This window comes from Penicillium argentinense (assembly GCF_028826775.1).
Source record: "Penicillium argentinense strain IBT 30761 chromosome Unknown utg000005l_segment0_segment0, whole genome shotgun sequence".
Classification (NCBI taxonomy): domain Eukaryota; kingdom Fungi; phylum Ascomycota; class Eurotiomycetes; order Eurotiales; family Aspergillaceae; genus Penicillium; species Penicillium argentinense.
In genome coordinates, this window is record NW_026622664.1 from 1,711,867 (window position 1) to 1,732,683 (window position 20,817).

The 20,817-nt window shown below is 50.0% G+C and overlaps 7 protein-coding genes across 7 annotated transcripts; 5 read left to right on the top strand and 2 right to left on the bottom strand.

Moving 5' to 3' along the window:
* Positions 1-369: 369 nt before the first annotated feature.
* N7532_005431 (proteasome regulatory particle base subunit RPN1) lies at positions 370-3,360 on the top strand (the record flags this gene model as incomplete). The annotated part of the gene is made up of 5 exons (XM_056617925.1): positions 370-514; positions 610-674; positions 733-897; positions 958-3,270; positions 3,334-3,360. The coding sequence occupies 5 exons, from the start codon at positions 370-372 to the stop codon at positions 3,358-3,360; spliced, it is 2,715 nt and encodes a 904-aa protein (XP_056474084.1).
* A 529-nt stretch (positions 3,361-3,889) lies between these two features.
* On the top strand, positions 3,890-5,280 carry N7532_005432 (protein kinase RIO2; the record flags this gene model as incomplete). Its single annotated transcript, XM_056617926.1, has 3 exons — positions 3,890-3,952; positions 4,042-4,186; positions 4,256-5,280. The coding sequence occupies 3 exons, from the start codon at positions 3,890-3,892 to the stop codon at positions 5,278-5,280; spliced, it is 1,233 nt and encodes a 410-aa protein (XP_056474085.1).
* Positions 5,281-5,681: 401 nt separating this feature from the next.
* Positions 5,682-6,555, top strand: N7532_005433 (mitochondrial 54S ribosomal protein uL23m; the record flags this gene model as incomplete). Its single annotated transcript, XM_056617927.1, has 3 exons — positions 5,682-5,761; positions 5,914-6,201; positions 6,300-6,555. 3 exons carry the CDS (start codon positions 5,682-5,684, stop codon positions 6,553-6,555), a joined length of 624 nt encoding a protein of 207 aa, XP_056474086.1.
* Positions 6,556-6,943: 388 nt separating this feature from the next.
* Positions 6,944-9,861, bottom strand: N7532_005434 (putative LON domain serine protease; the record flags this gene model as incomplete). The annotated part of the gene is given in 4 exon segments (XM_056617928.1): positions 6,944-7,031; positions 7,091-8,838; positions 8,856-9,328; positions 9,396-9,861. 4 exon segments carry the CDS (start codon positions 9,859-9,861, stop codon positions 6,944-6,946), a joined length of 2,775 nt encoding a protein of 924 aa, XP_056474087.1.
* A 586-nt stretch (positions 9,862-10,447) lies between these two features.
* N7532_005435 (porphobilinogen deaminase) lies at positions 10,448-11,530 on the top strand (the record flags this gene model as incomplete). The annotated part of the gene is made up of 2 exons (XM_056617929.1): positions 10,448-10,712; positions 10,779-11,530. 2 exons carry the CDS (start codon positions 10,448-10,450, stop codon positions 11,528-11,530), a joined length of 1,017 nt encoding a protein of 338 aa, XP_056474088.1.
* Positions 11,531-13,579: 2,049 nt separating this feature from the next.
* Positions 13,580-14,754, bottom strand: N7532_005436 (IGBP1/TAP42 family protein; the record flags this gene model as incomplete). Its single annotated transcript, XM_056617930.1, has 3 exons — positions 13,580-14,155; positions 14,210-14,486; positions 14,543-14,754. 3 exons carry the CDS (start codon positions 14,752-14,754, stop codon positions 13,580-13,582), a joined length of 1,065 nt encoding a protein of 354 aa, XP_056474089.1.
* A 343-nt stretch (positions 14,755-15,097) lies between these two features.
* On the top strand, positions 15,098-20,614 carry N7532_005437 (uncharacterized protein; the record flags this gene model as incomplete). The annotated part of the gene is made up of 18 exons (XM_056617931.1): positions 15,098-15,423; positions 15,476-15,672; positions 15,731-15,834; positions 15,883-16,030; positions 16,086-16,149; positions 16,210-16,317; positions 16,374-16,534; positions 16,577-17,046; positions 17,097-17,155; positions 17,207-17,276; positions 17,329-17,397; positions 17,456-17,632; positions 17,695-18,768; positions 18,817-19,217; positions 19,277-19,790; positions 19,847-20,035; positions 20,097-20,249; positions 20,309-20,614. The coding sequence occupies 18 exons, from the start codon at positions 15,098-15,100 to the stop codon at positions 20,612-20,614; spliced, it is 4,590 nt and encodes a 1,529-aa protein (XP_056474090.1).
* Between the last annotated feature and the right edge of the window lie 203 nt (positions 20,615-20,817).

The window sequence follows — 20,817 nt, forward strand, 5'->3', positions numbered from 1 at the left end:
GGGTGAGCCACAGGTGCTACTCAAGTTGACCATAGCGATAGATCAACACTCCGAATTAGCCTTGGAAGCTCAATAGCCTCGATGAATCTAGATAGTTAGCTAAATATGACACCGGAAGGCAAAAGGCGGAAGAAGGTGCTCGAGGCAGAACGCCATGACGAGGGCTTGGCGTTGATTATATAAGCCCGGGAGCTGCAACAGCCCGAGCTCTCTGTCTCCGTCACCAGCTAACAACTGCATCACTCGCCATCTGCAAACTCCATTTACCACCTCTCGTTTGAGTCACAGTGCGCTTGGATCTTTATTATCCGAATTCGCGTCGTGCTCTGTTGATACTACCCCGACCTGGTCGCCAGATACCCGTCAGAAATGGTGAACGAGGGCGAACGGTCAACCGCCGCCGACAAGGGCAAGGGCAAGGTTGAGGACGCTGCTGAGCTGAGCGGCAAGAAGCCCCAAAATGACGAGAAGCCGTCGACGGATGGAAAGAAGAAGGATGAAGAGCCTCAGGATGGTAAGTTGCGACTGCAGCGGGTTACGCATCTCCGAGCAGAGTGTGTGATCTCTGCATTGCCATGTTTACGGAAGTGCGGGCTAACATTCTCAAAGATGAGCTTAGTGAAGAGGACCAGCAATTGAAGGATGAGCTTGAAATGCTTGTTGAGCGATTAAAGGTAGGATGGACTGTCCGAAGAGAACAACGACGTTGAGGCTAACATTCGGTTTCGATAGGAACCGGACACTTCTCTCTACGGGCCTGCTTTGGATGCCATCAAGAATTTCATCAAGACCTCTACCTCTTCCATGACAGCCGTTCCGAAACCTCTCAAATTCCTCCGACCGCATTACGATGACCTGGCTGAGCTCTACGAAAAATGGGTAGTGGGTGCCGTGAAGGTGAGTCCTAGACGTTCTCCCGATCAACCGAAAGCACGACTCTGACATTTTGCTTCTTAGGACTCGCTTGCCGATATGCTGTCAGTGCTCGGTATGACCTACGGAGACGAAGAGAAGCTGGAGACGCTGAAGTACCGCCTCCTCGCAAAGTCGGAGGACCTTGGATCCTGGGGCCATGAATATATCAGACATCTGGCATTGGAAATCGGACAGGAATACCAGAACCGATTGAATTCGGAGAAGGAGACCCAAGACTTGGTGGATCTTGTACTGTCGCTGGTTCCTTACTTCCTCAGCCACAATGCCGAGGCTGATGCTGTTGATCTTCTGAGTGAGATGGAAATCATCGGAGAAATCCCGCGATTTGTGGATGAGAATACATACTCCCGTGTCTGTCTGTATATGGTCAGCATGGTCAACCTGCTCACCTACCCCGAAGATCAGGAATTCCTTCGCACGGCACATGAGATCTACGTCCGCTACAACAAGCTCTCTCAAGCGATCGTGCTCGCCATTCGACTCAACGATGTGGACCTTATCAAGAGCGATATCAACGCCACCTCCGACAAGGCTCTTAAGAAGCAAATGGCGTTCCTTGTTGCCCGTCAGCAGATCTGGCTTGATCTATCTGGGGAGGATGAGGAAGACGAGGCTCTCGCGGAGTGCCTGAACAATACCTCCATCCCCAAGCACTTCAAGTCACTTGGAAAGGAGCTCAACATCCTGGATCCCAAGATGCCCGAGGACATCTACAAGACACACCTGGAGAGCAGCCGTGGAGCAGGTCTTACCAACCTTGACTCGGCACGACACAATTTGGCAAGTGCCTTCGTCAACTCATTCGCCAATGCCGGATTTGGAAACGATAAGATGATGCTTGTCGAGGGCGAGAAGGGACCGTGGGTCTGGAAGACCAAGGACGACGGCATGCTTTCGACTACGGCTTCGCTTGGTATGCTCCTCCACCGAGACGTTGAGGATGGACTGGACAAGATCGACAAATTTACCTATGCGACTGAGGACCAGGTCAAGGCTGGTGCTCTACTTGCAATCGGTATCTTGAACTCGGGTGTTCGTCTCGATTCGGACCCTGCCCTCGCCCTCCTGAGCGACCCCGACAACCTTGAGGCTAAGAACGTACCAATGAGGGTGGCATCAATCATGGGTCTCGGTCTGGCCTATGCTGGATCAAACAAGGAGGAGCTTCTGGAGGTTCTGCTGCCCATTGTTGAGGACGCCTCCCTTGATATGCAACTTTCCGCCATGGCAGCAGTTTCGCTCGGTCTGATTTTTGTTGGTTCATCGAACCACCAGGTCAGTGAAGCAATTGCTACGACACTTATGGATGAGGAGCGCCAGAAGCAACTTAAGGACAAATGGACACGGTTCATGGCTCTTGGTCTGGCACTCCTTTACTTCGGCCGTCAAGAAGAGGTCGATGTTATCCTCGACATTCTCAAGGCTGTCGATCACCCGATGGCGAAGCCGACCTCTGTCCTTGCCTCGGTTTGTGCCTGGGCTGGCACTGGAACTGTGCTAAAGCTGCAAGAACTTCTTCACATCTGTAATGACATGATTGAGGAGAAGGAGGAGAACAAGGGCGACGAGCTGGTTCAGTCATATGCTGTTCTGGGTCTATCGCTGATTGCCATGGGCGAGGATGTCGGCCAAGACATGATCCTGCGTCAGTTCGGCCACCTCATGCACTACGGCTCTAGTAACATCCGACGAGCTGTGCCTCTGGCTATGGGTTTGGTTAGCCCCAGTAACCCTCAAATGAAGGTCTACGACACTTTGTCCCGATACAGCCACGACAATGATAACGATGTGGCTATTAATGCCATTTTCGCCATGGGTCTCTGTGGTGCTGGTACTAATAATGCCCGTTTGGCGCAGCTTCTCCGCCAACTAGCCAGCTATTACCACCGTGACCAGAATTCGCTCTTCATGGTTCGCATTGCTCAGGGTCTATTGCACATGGGAAAGGGCACCATGACCCTCAACCCCTTCCACACCGATCGCCAGGTTCTTTCTCGCGTTTCGGCTGCTGGTCTCCTTACCGTGCTTGTCTCCTTGATTGATGCCAAGCAATTTATCCTGGCCGAGCACCACTATCTGCTCTACTTCCTCATTACCGCCATGTTCCCCCGTTACCTCGTCACTCTCGACGAAGACCTGCAGCCACTCACCGTAAATGTTCGAGTGGGTCAGGCTGTGGATGTTGTCGGCCAGGCTGGTCGTCCGAAGACCATTACCGGATGGCAGACTCAGAGTACCCCGGTGCTTTTGTCTTACGGTGAAAGAGCCGAGTTGGAAGATGAGCAGTATATCCCGCTTAGCAGCACCCTCGAGGGCTTGGTCATTCTGCGCAAGGTAAGTGATTCCGAGAGTGTCGAATATTGGGATTACTCTAGATAGGTACTAACAAGATTGAAGAACCCTGACTACGAAAGTCCTGAATAAGCTTGAACAAAATGCTTCCGGTTTCTATTGCTGCTTACCATGTGCTAGCGTCAAAGATAGACCGGGTTGTCTTTGGATTTAATGTATTCAGGAACGACTGAGGAATATTATGGACTTTTTTCGTTCCCACTGCATTTCGTTTTGTATTGGGCAGCTTGGTTGTTATGTAGACTACATCTTTTCAGGCATTGAGGCTTTGTGGTCTAAGATCTGGTTAAGGAGTGGAAGTTCAATTATTGTAAGCTCCTCTGTACTTTGAGACAACGAAGGACACAACCATTTACTTCATCGCATATACGCGTCATGGGATGATCTATCAGGAATTATTCTACGTCGACAAGTTGAGATGATCAGCACGCGGCTTAATCAGGTCTGGCGCCCGAAGTGGAAATAGGGTTTAGGGCTTCCGGGCTTATCACTTTTTTTGTCTCCGCATCCGCTCCCAAGGTTGGTCCAGCTATCGCCAAGCGCATTTGCTCAAAAAATTTACAGTGTTTAGAGGTCGACATCTGTCGCAAAGTCTTGGACAATGAAACTCGACGCCAAGGCGATCCGCTACCTCACCTCTGAGGATTTCCGCGTGCTTCAAGGGGTACTTATCTCCCCTCCACCCCGCCACGTCCGCGGGTATCGGCTTTTCTGATCTACGACTGGATAACTGACATGGCCCTTGTACTATAGGTGGAGGCTGGCAGCCGTAACCATGAGGTTGTTCCGACCCCTCTGATCGCCCAGTTGTCAGGCCTGCGCGGTGGCAGTGGCGTGCATCGTGCCATCTCGAATTTGGCCAAGACGAACCTGATTGCCAAGGTGAAGAACGCGAAGTGTACGTATTTGATGGAGTGCTTGGTCATATCTCCCATTTTGGTAACTGACATTTGCTTTGCGTGAATAGACGATGGCTACCGACTCACTTACGGAGGTCTTGACTATTTGGCTTTGAACGCGCACCAAAAACAGAAGGTCGTGTACTCGGTTGGAAACCAGATTGGTGTTGGCAAGGAATCAGATATTGTCGTAGTCGCACACGGCAGTGGATCGCAACGAATCCTCAAGATCCATCGTCTGGGCCGTATTTCGTTCCGAACCGTTAAGACCAACCGTGACTACCTTCGACATCGCAACACTGGCTCCTGGATGTATATGTCGCGGCTGGCCGCGATGAAAGAATTTGCCTTCATGAAGGCGCTACGAGAGAACGGATTCTCGGTCCCCGAACCCATCGCGCAGAATCGCCATACCATTGTCATGAGCTTGATTGACGCCTTCCCTCTTCGTCAGATCGCCAAGGTCCCCAATCCGGCAGGACTATACTCAGAGCTTATGGATATGATTATTGAACTGGCGCGATTCGGTTTGATCCATGGTGATTTCAACGAGTTTAATATCCTTATCAAGGAAATTCCAATTCCCAGTGAAAAGGACAAGGAGGCTGAAAACGCGGAGGCCGAAGAAGAAAATTACCGGCTGGAACCGGTGCTCATCGATTTCCCGCAAATGGTGTCCATCGATCACGTCAATGCCGAAATGTACTTTGATCGTGATGTCAACTGTATCAAGCGCTACTTCCAGCGCAAGTTCCACTTCGTGAGTGATGCGCCTGGTCCTTCCTTTGCGGATGCGAAGAAGGTCTTCCTGAAGAACCCTGGAAAGCGACTGGATGTGGAAGTTGAGGCCTCTGGGTTCTCGAGAAAGATGGCTCGTGATCTGGAGAACTACATGAAAGAAGTTGGCGCTGATGGAGATGCGGGTGAGAGAGATAATGAAGACGAAGAAGAAGACGAAGACGAGGAAGAAGGCTCGGGCTCGGATTCCGAAGAAGTTCAGGAGGACGAACAACCAGCCCGGGCCGATGCTGATGTGGACGAGAGCTCCAAGCGCCTGGAGGGACTCCAGGTTTCCTGGTCTTCAGCACAGTAAAAGTGGCACGGGATATCAATTACCTTAATGACCATGAGTTATGAAATTAGAATGTAGATTAGGTATTTTCGCGGCTCAGCATAATCTCTAGTACGCAGCAGACTAAGCACCCATACTTACTGGGCAGGGACCCATTGTACTTTTGTAGCTGAAGTCAAAGTATCTCTGTTGCTGTTTTATGACAAGCCTCATACCCCAGACATACGACTAGTCATATGAACGGTCTCTAGTCAGAAATCTAGAGGAAACAACGATTGTAATTGTTCAAGTCGTAGTGTAGGGTAAGGTACAAATTGGCTACGGCGGGCGGGGCGGCCACCCACGCAATTCCGACTTCCGCGCAGCGAAAGATGTCTTGCGGATAGTTGCCCCGACACTACCAACGACCACTCAAAACCACAATGGTGCGCAAAGCAGTCGGACTCTCCAAGCTCGGAACAAGTGGCTTCTTGCCCCTGACCGAGCGCAAGCAGGTCTTCCTGTATGTCAATACACGCCCCCCAACCCACCCGTCAAATTTCAACCTTTGCCCCAGAGGATCCAAGGTCAGACACAAGGAGTCTTTCTGGACCAGCAGCCCCCAGCATCACCACGGAAAAAGCGACGAAATGTACTAACGAGGCCGCTAAACAGTCCCGAATTCACAATCGCTCTTGTCCGAACTCCCAATCTCTCTCCTCGCTATGCCCAGTTCCGCGTCCCGCTCAACTTCAACAAACTTGATCTTCGTGACTACCTCGAGCGCGTATATGGCGTCGGTGTCGTTAGCATCCGCAGCTACATCGAGCAACAACCTATTACCCGTATCACCCGCGATAACCGGAACTATGGTGCATGGCGACGGCCGCAATCCATTAAGCGGATGACCGTCGAGCTGCAGGAGCCGTTCGTCTGGCCCGAGGAACCGAAGGACTTCAGCCGGTACGTATGCATTTTCGGAAGGGTCGAGTTGCAAATTTCTGCTGCATCAAGTCTTCTATGTCTTTGTTTTAATGCTAATACGCTTCCTCAACGAGCAGATGGGAAAAGGAGTCCTGGGATGCCACGGAGAAATTCCAGCAAAAAATGCGCAAGGAAAACGTCCAAAAGAGTGACGCATCCGAACAGCCTGATAAAGATTTGCGCAAGGCGTACGAGGAGCAGGCAAAGGAATTGAAGAACGAGGCTGAGGCGTGGCGGCCGACTTGGAAGGCCCTGGGTCTCGAATTTGCGCGTAAGGAGATGGCCAAGGGCAAGCACGCCCCGGCGCCGAAGTGGATGAAGAAGACACCATAATGTGTTGATTGTGACCTTTTCTTGGAGAACTGGTGTTCTTGTGTAACTTCTTCCATATTGCTATTGGGCCTGCACTGTATTATATTGTTGAATAACAGACCAGAGACTTCAGAATGTCTTCGTTTTTTACTACTCCTTTCCTTCAGGAAATGTGGATGATCAGCCTCTAATAATGTCTGTGCTGCATTGAATGATATTAACATGGGAAATCTTGACTGGCATAACTGCATCGAAAATACAAGAAATTAAAAAGACAAGTAATTAAGTACAAATAACAGCACGCTATGCAAAACGATTGGAGTCGAGAGAGTGAGGACCAATTAGATAATAATTGAAACAGTAATTGTCGAAACGCGCTCTGGAAATTATGTCGAGTATCCAGAGCCATCTAGAGACGACTCTCGACAAAGTTCACTTGGTGCTGACCAGGCCAGTGAGCATCCGGCCAGATTTGGCGAAGGGCTTCCCAGATGTGTCTGCACGCGAAAGTTAGCAAGGCGCCGATACAGGATATCGTTGGAGTAGTTTGACTTACTGGACATAAACAATCTCTAGACCCTCCAAGACTTCCTGAGGTACGTCCTTGACGTCCTTGCGGTTGGCATATGGCAAAAGCACAGTCTTGACACCTGCACGAAGAGCCCCAATGAGCTTCTCCTTGATTCCACCAACAGGCATCACGCGCCCTCGCAACGAAATTTCACCCGTCATGGCAATCTGCGGCGGCACGGGCTTGTTGCTGAACAAAGAGATGAGCGCCACCGTGTGTGCGAGGCCGGCCGAGGGGCCATCCTTGGGGATAGCACCCGAGGGGCAGTGAACGTGCAAGCTGCGACTCTTCATGACGTCCTCATTTGGGTCGTGGGTGAGCCCCAGCTCGAACGAATGAGCCTTCACCCAAGTGAGGGCTACCTCAACAGACTCCTTCAAAACGTCGCCAAGCTTGCCAGTCAGCTGAACACGTCCATTTCCGGGCATATCAGCCACCTCGATAAAAAGGATGCTTCCCTGTCCACCAGTGGAGTAGGCCACCAGACCAGTGACAACTCCAGGGCGACCGTGCTTCTCAGCAATCTCCTCTTCGAATCTCTCAATACCAAGGATATCTTCGAGATCCTCGACTGAAACGACTGGATTGTAGTCATCCAGGCGGTCAGCATCGCCGGCGTCAGCGAACTGAACGGCCTTGTGGCGACAGATAGAGCCAAGCTCGCGCTCTAGATTACGAACACCAGATTCACGAGTATAGGCAGTGATCGTCTTATCAATAACTTCATCTGACAGGTTGACCTGTCCCTCACTCAGACCATTGGCACGGATCTGCTTGGGGATCAGATGCCTCTTAGCAATGTGTCGCTTTTCCACAGTGGTGTATCCAGAGAGGGAGATGGTTTCCATGCGGTCTAGCAAGGGTGCTGGGATGGTATCGAGGGAGTTGGCGGTAGCAATGAAGAGAATCTTGCTCAAATCAATCGGGATGTTGATGTAGTGGTCAGTGAAGGTGTAATTCTGCTCGGGGTCGAGAACTTCGAGCATGGCCGCAGACGGATCACCTTGGAAGTTGGCACCCCCGACCTTGTCAATCTCGTCCAGCAAGAAGACGGGATTAGCAACGCCCACTTTTTTTAGCCCGTTGACAACAAGACCGGGCATCGCAGCAACATAAGTTCGTCGGTGGCCACGAATTTCGGCCTCGTCACGGACGCCACCAAGTGAGATTCGGTGGAATTTGCGGCCAAGCGATGCAGCAACCGATCTTGCCAGACTGGTTTTGCCGGTTCCCGGAGGACCAACAAGCAGCAGAATGGGCGACTTGTCAGTCATGCGTTTGGACTTGAGAATCTCCAGCCGGGTCTCCAATGCAACTCGGTCAGCTTCTGAAAGAAGGGGAACGTCTTTCTCAAGATCGCCAGTGGACGACGCATCCAGGTCCTTCGAGAGTCCAGTGATCTGGCGCTCGACATCCTGGTTGGTCGATTGCTTCAAGCGCAGAACGGCCAAATATTCCAGAAGTCTTTTCTTGATCCGCTCCAGTCCGTAATGGTCCTCGTCCAGTTGCTTTCGAGCGCGCCGCAACGTATCAGGGCCTAATTGATCCTGAGTGACCTGGGTCCAGGGAATTTCAGCCAGATTTTCGAGATAGGTACGGCAAACACCATACTCCGCGTTGGCTGGGTTCATCTTGCGCAGACGCTTCAGTTCTTTGTCAGCCACCTTCTGCGCCTCGGGACTCAGCTCAGCGTCAGTGATGCGCTTCTGCAGCTCATCAATTTCATTCGGCTCCTTCTCATCGTTGTCACCCCCCGCGCGCCAGCAGGGCCAGGAGGGGTAAGACCTGAAAGGCCGGCCATCGCACGCCTTGCGAGCAAATCACGCTCACGCGGATCAATCTGTCCAACATCCGAATTTGGAGGGAACGACGTTGTGGTAATCGATGTGACCTTTACGCTGCTCTTAATATGTTGAGCTTGACGAGTCAGAATCTCGACAACCCGCTCCAGGCGCTCCTTGACATCGAACGAGGCCAGAATCCGCAGTTTCTCTTCAAAACTTCCATCAGATACATCTGCCATAAAGTCGGCTAGTCTGCCGGCCTGGCCGATTTCCGTCTTCGAGATATACAATTCAAACTTTCGCGCGACTAGCGGTGACAGCCGAGTCGAGGCGGAGGATAACAAAGAGGAAAGGCGCAAAAGAGTGAGAAGCTCGCGAGATAGTTGACGAAGCTGCTGGAAGAGTTCGGCCGCTTCGGAGTCGCCATGGATTGAAGATGCTAGTGGTAGATATATGTTAGCTATGGGATGTCTTCGCATGTCACATGTCAGGGTCGGCGAACTCACTACTCTCATCATGAAGAACGACCTCTGCTTCGAAGAAAGGTCGATCCTTCAGTACCTTTCTCACCGTGAATCGCTGTGATCCCTGGACCAGAAGGAATGGTTCCGCATAGGCGCGGCGTTGTACGCCGATCACTTTGCCCACGGTACCGTAGCGGAAAAGGTCTTCCTTGCGCGCTTGACCGGCATCGATCGAGTCATAATCCTCCTTCCGTTCATCTTCCGACTCATCACCTTCAAGAAGCTGCTGGCCGTCGCGGCTCAGGAAGGGCGAGCTAAGCGGAATACATCCGAAGGTAATGGAACCGCCATCGCGCTTCTGGGGCCGATCGACCAGAGATGACAAGAGATTGGTCAAGTCCGGGCGGTTGGAGACCGGAATTCGCAATGTGACGCCGGGGAGCAGAACGGAGCCCTTTGCCAAGGGAACGAGAGGCAGCTTGATGGCTCTACCGCTGCTGGATCCCATCGTGTGCTGCCGGGTAAATTAGGTGGCGATAACAGCGGCAGGGCCCAGTCGGTACAGAGGAAAATGGAAAGGGGAATGGATGTACTCAGTAGAATGGGGGAGGGCGAAATAATAAACCGCGATCAGGGGGAAGAAGAGGAGAAAGGTTCTGGAACCCCGTGGATGTAGGAGGCAATTCCGGGGGAAGGTGATAAGACGGTCGCATGTCTTGTAATCTCCACGTTCCGAAGCCGAGGTCTGTAACGAGTACGTCAGTCTGCAGATCCGGCCGGGGAAATTGACTACTGTCGAGTCGGGCGCACATACATAGTTTCAGGCCAGCGCCTAATCAAACCCCCTCACAAGCCAAGAGGATCGTCCAAAGAGGTCTTGTTATTTCCTTCTCTCTTTTTCTACGGCATGGCCCTGTCGCCGCGTACGGAGTACCGTACATGAACATACATACATCCGTTGCTGTACGGTATCCGTTTGTATCACCGCGTCCCGTGATCGGACCGATCCTCCGCGATTGCCTCACTTTTCCCTCGGCTGGTCTTCCCCCTCCAGAACTCGCGTGATCCGCACTCCGTCGCTGTTTCCCCTCATCATGGCCGCCCCCGCCCCGTCCAAGACCACCTTCACCATTGGCACCCGCAAGTCCAAGCTTGCCCTCGAACAGACCGAGCTGGTGCGCGCTGCCCTCAAGAAAACACACCCGAACTATGATTTCCAGATCTTCTCCAAGGAGACCGCCGGTGATCTCAACACCACCATTGCGCTGAAGGATTTCACGTCCAAGAACCTGTGGACGGAGGAACTGGAGGAATTGATGATCGGCGGTCAGGTCGACTTCATTGTGCATTCTCTCAAAGGTATGCCGCTTCTCACTTTATATGGCGGGGTCAAATAGCTAACAAGTCTGTTTCGTTTGCATGCAGATGTCCCCACCCTCCTCCCCGATACTTGTACCCTTGGCCCGATGATGCCCCGCGAAGATAACAGAGATGTTCTTGTCGTCAAGCAAGGGCTATCGTTCAAGAGCCTAGAGGAGATACCCGCAGGCTCCGTGGTCGGCACCTCGTCTATCCGTCGGACAGCCCAATTGGCCCGCAAATACCCTCATTTGAAGGTCCAAGACATTCGTGGAAACATTGGCACGCGGTTGTCGAAGCTGGACGCTGAGGATAGCCCTTACGCCTGTATCATCATTGCGGCAGCCGGTCTATTGCGCCTCGATCTTGGGGACCGCATCACACAATACCTTGACTCCAAGAATGGCGGTATGCTCTACGCTGTCGGCCAGGGTGCTTTGGGAATTGAAATTCGCAAGGACGACACAGTTTTGCATGAGATGCTGCGTCAAATCGGACACCAGGAGACCACATACGCTTGCTTGGCTGAGCGTAATCTCCTGCGGACCCTCGAGGGAGGTTGCAGTGCTCCGCTCGGCGTTGAATCTGAGTGGGTTCAGAGCTCTGACGGGTTGAAGAAATTGCGCATGCGCTCCGTGGTTGTTAGTGTGGATGGCAAGCAATGTGCTGAGGTGGAACTTGATGGCGTTGTTGATTCACCCGAAAGTGCAGAAGCTTTCGGCGTCACATTGGCGAATGCCCTGGTGGCCGATGGTGCCGGAGCAATTCTTGAGGAAATCCAGCGCAAGAAAATTGCCAAGGACAATGTTTCTTCTTAATCCAAAAGCTTTATCTGATAGACTGACGGAATATCCTAGGATACTATACCTTATGCAGATACCCTGTGGAAAAATTGCAACGAGATTAATGAACCTCTATATACCGCTTACTCGTATTGAGTACGACACCGCGGTGCTAGTCGATGCATCACGCAATGACAAAGATACTTGTATCCGCGCCAAAAGCACCAACCCTAAAGTATGCCTTGTATATTCTATTCGGTGAGTGACTTGGAGACTTGCAGCGTGACACCGAGACAAGTCATGAAAAGCAGACATGATCACGCCCTTGGAGGCTGTTCCACTTACGACAGACCGAAGCTGGCTCATGGACTGCATCCGGCGAAGTGGCCCTAAGCCGGACAAGCCCTCGGAATCAACGGAAGGTTAAAGCGGCCAAAGCTCGCTTTCCAATTTCAGTAGGGCTTGGTTCTGGAATTATAAGAGATTTGTACCTTAATCTAACAGTCATCAAAACAGTCGCCCAAACAGTCATATTGTTCCCACTGAACGGTCAGCTGAACAGTCATATGCACAGTAACCGACACTATACAATCATCACTCCTAATCTTGTACAGTCGATGAAGCTATAACAAGTGTTTTGAAAATGAAAAGTTTCCATACTTCTAGTACTTTTTGGTTTGTGAGTGCTGATCAGCCATCAATCCAAAACCGGGCATCAACATAGGCGAAAAAATAATAATAATAAAAATTAACCAAAAAAAGTGAAAAGAAATTAGAAGAAAAGAAAAGAAAAATAAAGAGAGTGAGCTCTGGCTGTTATAACCTTCGTAGGGTTCTTATATTAGCTGTGGTACCATGCTCTAATGGAAAGCCTTATATCCTAGGTAGGCGTGCGTTACCCCTGATATGCACCACCCATGACGGCAAGACAATTTGGTACTTAGACGTAACCTACATCATGTTATTGAACTTGTAGTTATTTATAGTGATTGCTCTTATGGACGAATCTAAGGTGAAGCGCAGATTTTAATAGGACATTGATCTTATGCTCAATGTCAGGAACGGACGACCAATAATAAGCCATTGTATTGTTCAAGATAATAAATAGCTGTGAGGTAAGGAGCAACAGTGAAGAAAAGCTGTACAGCCACTAGGGGAGCAAGAGTGAAGTGAGATAAGACTAAGCTGAGAGTAGGTAAAATGGGGATTAACCCCAGGATAGGTAAGAGACGAAGTGAGAGCAAAGTGAAGTGAAAGTGAAAGTAAAATTGAGTACGAGTAAAGCAAGAGGAAGTGAGAATAGTTCGGCTTAGGTAAGAGTGAACTTATTATAACTAATAATAGGAGAGGTGCGAATAATGTAAGAAATAACTAGATATTCACTTGCCCAAAAGAGCTAACACATCATGTACGATATAGAAACTGATAGAGGATAAATACAAATTAGACTTTGACCTATCTAAGTTGCCACTAGTTCAGGTGTGGTGTATCTTGTTGGCTGTTTACCTACGAGCCATTTCCAGAATGGCTTTCTTTGTGTGGCTGGTCTTCATTTCCCTTTTGGATGGGTTCTACAAACCACCCTGGAGAATTCAATGCTAATAAAACTACATTGAGAATAGCCCATCACTAGGGATTTTCGAGTTAGCTGCACAGAGTATTTATGTGCTATTAGTCTCGGAATTTTGTTGAACTTGTCGCTTTTTTTGAGTCAACTTAACCAACAGCTGGAGTTCCAAGTGTCTCGAGTGCAGCCCGAGGCTGCTACTCAAGGAAGTAGTGGATCCGTATACGAAGTGGTTCAATTCCCAGCTTTTGGAGCTATGGTGTGCTCAGGCACAAATTGGCTTTACGACTCTGATTCAAGACGTTCTGATCCCAGCAGAAAGCCGATAATAATGTGGTCAAGAGAGTTCAGCGTTTCCTTGGTGTCTTTTGTTATCCTTGTTTTGCTGGCTTGATGTCCAGAAAGAACTCGGGAAAGAGACTTTATGTTTCATTGACAACTGAATTAAGTTCCAACTTTGAGACGCTGGCTCAGATAATATAGTCGTGGAAAAGCTGTTCCGTAACGTTCCTTATCGCTCAGCCCCGGTTCAAAGTGTTGCCCGATCCCTTGGGGTTGGCCTCGACGTATTCGTCCCACGCTCGTGCCTTCATTGTTTCCTCGTCTGCCTTGTCGAGGTCGTCCTCATCAATTTCTGGCTGTACGCCAGATTGCTCTCCACCTTGAAGGACGTTGCCTCTTCGGTGCTCTTCCGCGAGGTACTCATCAATTGTCATGGTGGGGAGATTGTGGCCTGAACGGAAAACCCCCTCCTGGAGCTGTGTCCGACGGTCCAACAGCGTGAAGGGCTGAATTGGTTTACCCTTGCTATTGAGAATAGGTCCACTCCTTCCACCATTGAGTAACTGTGACAATGATGGGTCTAGGCGATCTGAGTAGTTTGCCCCTCCAAGGTTGCTCCGTTGTCTCGGGTCATCTGGCGGTGGCTGGATCGGGGCGGGTGCATTTTGCATCGCCGAAAGCATTGCCAGTTCTTGCATCAAGAGGTCAAGCGCTTGAAAGGTTTGGTGGGTATAGAGTTGTAACTCGGCCAGGTAGAGTCTCCGAGTGTCATCATCGTCGCTTTGGAGCCGGGCTTCATTCCGCGCAAGATACTGCAGGCTGGTGAGTGGACGGGCCTGATTCGACCTCGTAGGACATATACATACCTCCAGTTTTTGCTTCAGCTCCTTTTCTTCCCTGAATCGCCTCACCTTAATATCTCGTCGGGCGGCCGCATCATTGACAGGGGCAAGAGTGAAGGACGTCGGGTTGGCCATGTATTGCGCGAAGAGTTTCTTATCCCCTCCATATAGTAGCTCATATTCGTCAAGACGTGTGAGGAACCTCTCGTATTGCTCCAGGGCTCGGCGTAGAACGGCTTCACGATCGGATGTGGTGGCGCGCTGGATCAGCTCGGCAAGGTGATATTCCAGTGTCATGTATCTAGACTTGACGGTTAGCTCGGAGACAGCGACTCGGCGTGTGGTGGATAAACGTACTGGATGTCTCCGGTCGACACATCGTCCAGCGACTCATTTGAGCTGAACAGAGAGACAATGCTCACCTGTCGCTGGCATTCTTGGAACTTGGCGATTGCTGCATTGACCAGGTCGCGGTAGGTCTCGGTGTTGGTGTCCCCTCGCAATTCCAAGGATTTCTTGTCGCCCTTTGCCGCAGAGAACAAAGACCGAAGGTTCTGCGACTCTTCCATGATTGTGATCTCGTGATGTGTGTGGAAGGCGAATCTCAACGCGCTTTCTTCGCCCCGCAGTTTCGGCCTGAGATTTGGCGAGGCGATAAGCGATAGGAGAGCTCCATCTTATCGCAATCGAGTGGAGCGGCGAGCGGCCCGCCCGATTACATTTGGACAATATTGTATCGAGTTGGTTACTATGCATACCACTGTGGAGATCGCAGATATGACTGGTGGCAGAAAGAGGTCGAATAGATCGTTTGAAGATGCATGAGGTTGTTTGTTTGAGTCAAACTGGATGGGTTACCGCAGACTGGCTTGTGGCACCTGACCAGCGCCGCTCGGGAGTATATATATCAAAATGCAGCCCAACATCATCCTCTTCCTCTTTGATCACTTTCTCACATATATCACATTTCATCACTTTCTAAAACAAGAATCATATCGGAGATCCCAGTCGATTACACCATCTGCGAGGAATGATCACACCTTCTCTCCTCACTTCCACAAACTCGAGCTTGCTATGCAGCCTTCTTCGGAGCCACAAAAGGGCCCAGCACCAGATACCATGGCATCGGCCGACCAAGGCGCCGCCATTTCCGACAATTCCGATAGTGAAGAGAATCAGATTTCCGTTCCAGTGGCTTCGGAGAACCGAAAAGCTCAAAATGCCCAGTTTGAAGCTCTGTTGGTCTTCCAAACACGTTATTACCTCAAAGTGGCGCTAATCTATTGACAGGCTGAGCGAACATGCGGTCCGGAACTCCAGTGCGACGGCCAAGTCTAAAGCAGCCAACCGACCAGATCATGAGCTTGCCATTGCGTCTCTGCTGGCTAAACACGACCCGAACGCCCGCAGTTTAGACCCCCGAGCGTACCAGATTGAGCTGTTTGAGCGAGCAAAGCTTCAGAATACTATTGCAGTTCTCGACACAGGTGAGCGAGTGCAGAATCAAATGCCGAGGAGTATATTTTGACGAATTATCGATTCTAGGCTCAGGAAAAACCCTCATCGCGGTTTTGCTACTGAAGCATATTCTCCAGCAGGAGCTGATAGATCGGGGTAACGGCAAGCCTCATCGGATTGCCTTCTTTTTGGTACGCTAATTTCCAAATAGCTTTGATTGAATGCTAAAAATAGAATAGGTCGATAGCGTGACCCTTGTTTTTCAGCAATCCGCTGTTTTGCGCAATAACATTGACCAAAGTGTGGGCCACTTCTTTGGCAGCATGGGAGTGGACCTCTGGGACCAGCAAACCTGGGACCAGCATTTCACCCGAGAACATGGTCATAGTATGCACGGCTGAGATTCTCAACCAGTGTCTTCTCAATGGATTTGTGAAGATAGGCCAGATCAACCTCTTGATCTTTGATGAGGCGCATCACACCAAGAAAGATCATCCCTATGCACGGTAAGTACCCTACCTCGACGCAGTAAGCGGCTCCGATGACCAGCAACTGACATCAAAAAGCATCATTCGCGACTCGTACCAGGGCGCGGACCCTACAATGCGCCCTAGAATTTTTGGCATGACAGCTTCTCCCATCGATGCCAAGGGCGATATCGCAAAAGCGGCAATGTAAGAGCAAGTTCTACCTGCGCTAAACCAACACTCTTCTAACTGATAGTATCAAGGAAGCTAGAGGATCTTCTGGACAGCCAGATAGCAACGACAGCGAACCTGGAAGCTCTGCTACAAATCGTGAGGCGGCCGATGGAGGAGATATGGACATACTCCAACCTCAACGCTCCCTTTGAAACAGACCTGTTTCGGCTCATGAAAAATACGGTTGGAGGTATGAAGTCACTTGAGCCAGTATTTAGATTTTCTTGGATAGCAAGCGCCGAGCTGGGAAGATGGTGTGCTGATTATGTGTGGACACACGCCCTGGCGGATGAGGTTATCCCCAAGCTTCAGGCCAAAATCGGTAAGAACTCGGGTTCCGACAGTGAGGCACCGGGGAAAATCGAGAAAGACATCAAGCGCATACAAGAGGCAAGTGATCTTGTGAAAACTTACGAGCTCAGCAACCCACGAGAGCCAGGACAACTTAGTCCGAAAGTCGAATGTCTACTCAGGAAGTTGACGCAGCACTTCAGCATGTCAAAAGATAAGAAGTGCATAGTGTTTGTCAAGAGGAGAAATACGGCCAAAGTGATGGCACGCCTTTGCGACATAATGAACATTCCTAACCTCCGCCCCGGCGTCTTGGTTGGTGTTCAAAACTCTGACGTTACAGGAAACATCACATTCCGCGACCAGTTTCTCGTGTTGATCAGATTTCGACAAGGGTCAGTTAATTGTCTTGTGAGTGTCATTTTTCAAAGGAATGGGAGAATTGCAGCTAACGTCATCAGTTTGCAACATCGGTCGCCGAAGAAGGACTCGACATCCCCGATTGCAATCTCGTCGTCAGGTGTGTATACACTTCCGCTATGACAATTGCCACTGTCTAATATTCGAATAGATTTGACGTTTACGACACCCTCATTCAATACATCCAAAGCAGAGGTCGTGCTCGACATGCCGACTCGACGGTATGTTTCCGACCTCCCTGTGGATTAACTGAATACTTACAAAAATTCAAAGTACGCGACCATGACTGAGCAAGGGAGAAAGGAACAGCAGCGGCGGTTACAAGAAGTGCGAGAAAATGAGGTATGCAGATTCTTCATCAAGTCGAATATGATGTTAACGTAGTAAAACACAGGTCCAGATGCGTTTCTTCTTCCAAAATCTCCCCGAGAACAGATTGATCTACGGAGATGATCACGATTTGGAGAGAATAAAAGAGCAGAGAGAGGCAGAGCGCTTTTTCGAGATAGACATTTCGGGTGCAAAATTGACATATCCCCATGCCATGGACATCCTGGCACGGTATGCCCAGTCACTGGTAAGTGCATGCTTCTGGATTGTTTTGCAACCGTCTTTTCACATGAACTAAAATGAAAACAGCAATACGAGAGCGATATTTCGACAGAAGTCACGTACTTTATCATTCCAATCAACAAATGCTTCATTTGCGAAGTGATCCTGCCTGAGAAGTCACCTATTCGAGGCGTCACTGGAAAGCCTGAGTCGAGGAAACTGAGAGCCAAGCAGTCAGCCGCGTTTGATCTTTGTGTGCTCCTCCGAAGGAATAAGCTGCTAGATGAGCACTTCTGTTCGATCTACCAGAGGCGTCTACCCGCAATGCGAAACGCAAAACTGGCAATCGTGTCGAAGAAAACGAATCAATACACCATGCGCTGCAAACCATTAATATGGAGTCTAGAAGAGGAAAGGAACCCTGAGCTATTGTACGGAATGGTCATGAGCTTCAGGCCTTCGCAGAAACTGATTCGTGAGCATGGCGATTTAATGCTCTTAACCCGAAAGCAACTTGTGGAATTCCCGGAATTCCCTGTCTATGTGGAAAACGATACAGAGACCCATGTTCGGACCGTGGGTCTTAGACCGGTTCTTTCGATCAATTACCAGGAGCTGATGCAGTTGACCAAATTCACCACTTCGGTCTTCAGTGACCTCTTTCAGAAAAGCTTCGATCCAACCCCAGAGAAGTTTCCTTATTGGCTTGCGCCGGTGAAACCGGGCATCGGAGAAGTGACGTGTACTTCTGTACCCAAGAAAGTGATTGACTGGGATACACTGCGTTTCGTTTATGAAAATCCTGAGTTGAGCTGGTCCAAGAACATGGGGCCAGAGTATCTCTTGAACCAGTTTTTCTATGACCCCTGGGATGGCAGAAAGCGATACTTTCCACTCGCCATTGACACAAGCCTACGTGCATCCGACCCTCCTCCAGCCTGGGCGCCCCAGCGAAGGTGGATGAAAGACATCGTGAACTACACTCTTAGCCTCTCCAAAAATTCCCGACCAAAGTTTCTGGAACAATGTGATTGGGACCAGCCAGTACTTCGAGTCGAGCACATTTCCTATCGACGGAATTTCCTTGATAGGGCAACTGAAGGAGAAAAGTCAGAAAGTTCAATCTGCGCTGTTTGCCCCCAGCCTTTGAGAATCTCCCCTGTGAGTCACCCTGCCATGGAATTTCAACAACATTTGCTAACCTATTAGATCCCCGTTCGCATCGTGACTTCATGCTTGGCTTTTCCAGCAATCATCACAAGGTTAGAAGCGTACATGATTGTTCGAGAAGGATTTCAATCTTTGGGCTTGGATATGAGACTTGACCTCGCCCTTGAGGCTTTCACCAAGGATTCTGACAACACTGAGGATCACCGAGCCCTGCAGATCCATGTACAGCGAGGCATGGGCAAAAACTATGAGCGACTGGAGTTCTTAGGAGACAGTTTCCTGAAAATGGCAACATCTATCTCACTATTCTGTCAAAAGCCTGATGATGACGAATATGACTTTCACGTGAACCGGATGTGTTTGATTTGCAACAAAAACATGTTTAATGCTGCTATCAAGATGGGACTCTATGAGTACATTCGCAGCCGCGGTTTCTCAAGGTATGTTATGCACACCCAATCTTATTCTCAAAAAAGGGACTTCGCTCACATCAATATAGACACAACTGGTATCCTCCTGGTCTCCAGCTTCTCCGAGGCCGTGACTACATCAGGCATCTTGTCACAGAAAGCTCCCATAACCTCGCAGAGAAGACCATTGCAGATGTTTGCGAGGCGTTGATAGGAGGTTCGATGCTTTCTGGTGGCAAAGAGAACCGCTTCGACATGGCCGTGAGAGCAGTCAGTGTTTTCGTGAACAGTACCAATCATGCAGCAGACTGCTGGGGAGACTATCGTATAACTTATACAAAGCCGGCGTACCAGACCAAAGTTGCTGATGGGTTCGAGAATGATCTCGCCCAGAAAATTTTCGAGCGGCTAGGTTACAGGTTCAAATACCCGCGACTGCTACGATCTGCATTTACCCATCCGTCCTATCCACAAGCGTGGGCCAAGGTGCCATGCTACCAGCGACTGGAATTTCTGGGAGACGCTTTGTTGGACATGGTGTGCGTGGAGGACATCTTCGAAAGATTCCCGGATAAGGATCCGCAATGGCTAACTGAGCACAAGGTAAAAGTTTGCACTGAGTAGCAGGAGTATTCATTTTTGCTAACTGGATTCTGAAGATGGCAATGGTGTCAAACAAGTTTCTTGGGGCCTTGGCCGTCAAGCTAGGGTTCCATCGACATCTACAACATTTCAGCGCGCCTATTCAGGCGAATGTAACGCATTACGCTGAAGATATCCAGACCGCGGAAGCTGAAAGCGAGGGAGCGATGGACTACTGGCTGGGCACAAAGGATTCTCCCAAAGTAGTATTTCCGAGCCTACAATGTATGGAAGATCACGGGAAAGCTGACAATTCTACGACTTTAGTGCCTGCCTGACATGGTCGAGGCTTATATTGCGGCCATCTTCGTCGATTCCGACTTCGATTACAAAGTCGTCGAAGAGTTCTTCATCACCTACGTCAAACCATACTTCGTGGATATGTCACTGTACGACACATTCGCCAACCGACATCCGACAGTGAGAAACCCCCACATCTTGCCTCGTCAATATTTCCCCGCATACTGATCAGGTCACAGACTTATCTGCACAATCAGCTGACCAATATCTACGGCTGCACGAATTATTGCCTCAAGTCTGGTGAGCTCCCTGGCATAGACGGAGACGCACCACGTATTCTTGCCGCTGTTCTGATCCATGGCCACTCCGTCGCGGAAGCAGTTGCATCTTCAAGCCGATACGCGAAAGTCCGAGCGAGTGAACGTGCACTGGCGGCGATCGCGGGGCTGTTGCAGACCGACTTCCGTCTTAAATTTTTTTGTGATTGTCGGCCTCCATCTGAGTCCGAAAGGATGAAGACAGAACACGTTGGAACTGCGATTTGAGTCTGACAGTTGATGGATGATGATCTTTGGTATCCTTCTGAAAATACAATTCAATGTGCTCGATATGAATGCCACACTCGAAATTAGACGGGTAGAAACGTTCTGTGTAGTAGTACCTTGGAGTATTTGTATGAAGTCGTACTTCAGGTAGTTTTGTGGAACGGTTCAGGGACCCTTGGCTGTCACATGGTCCGGCGTTGCCC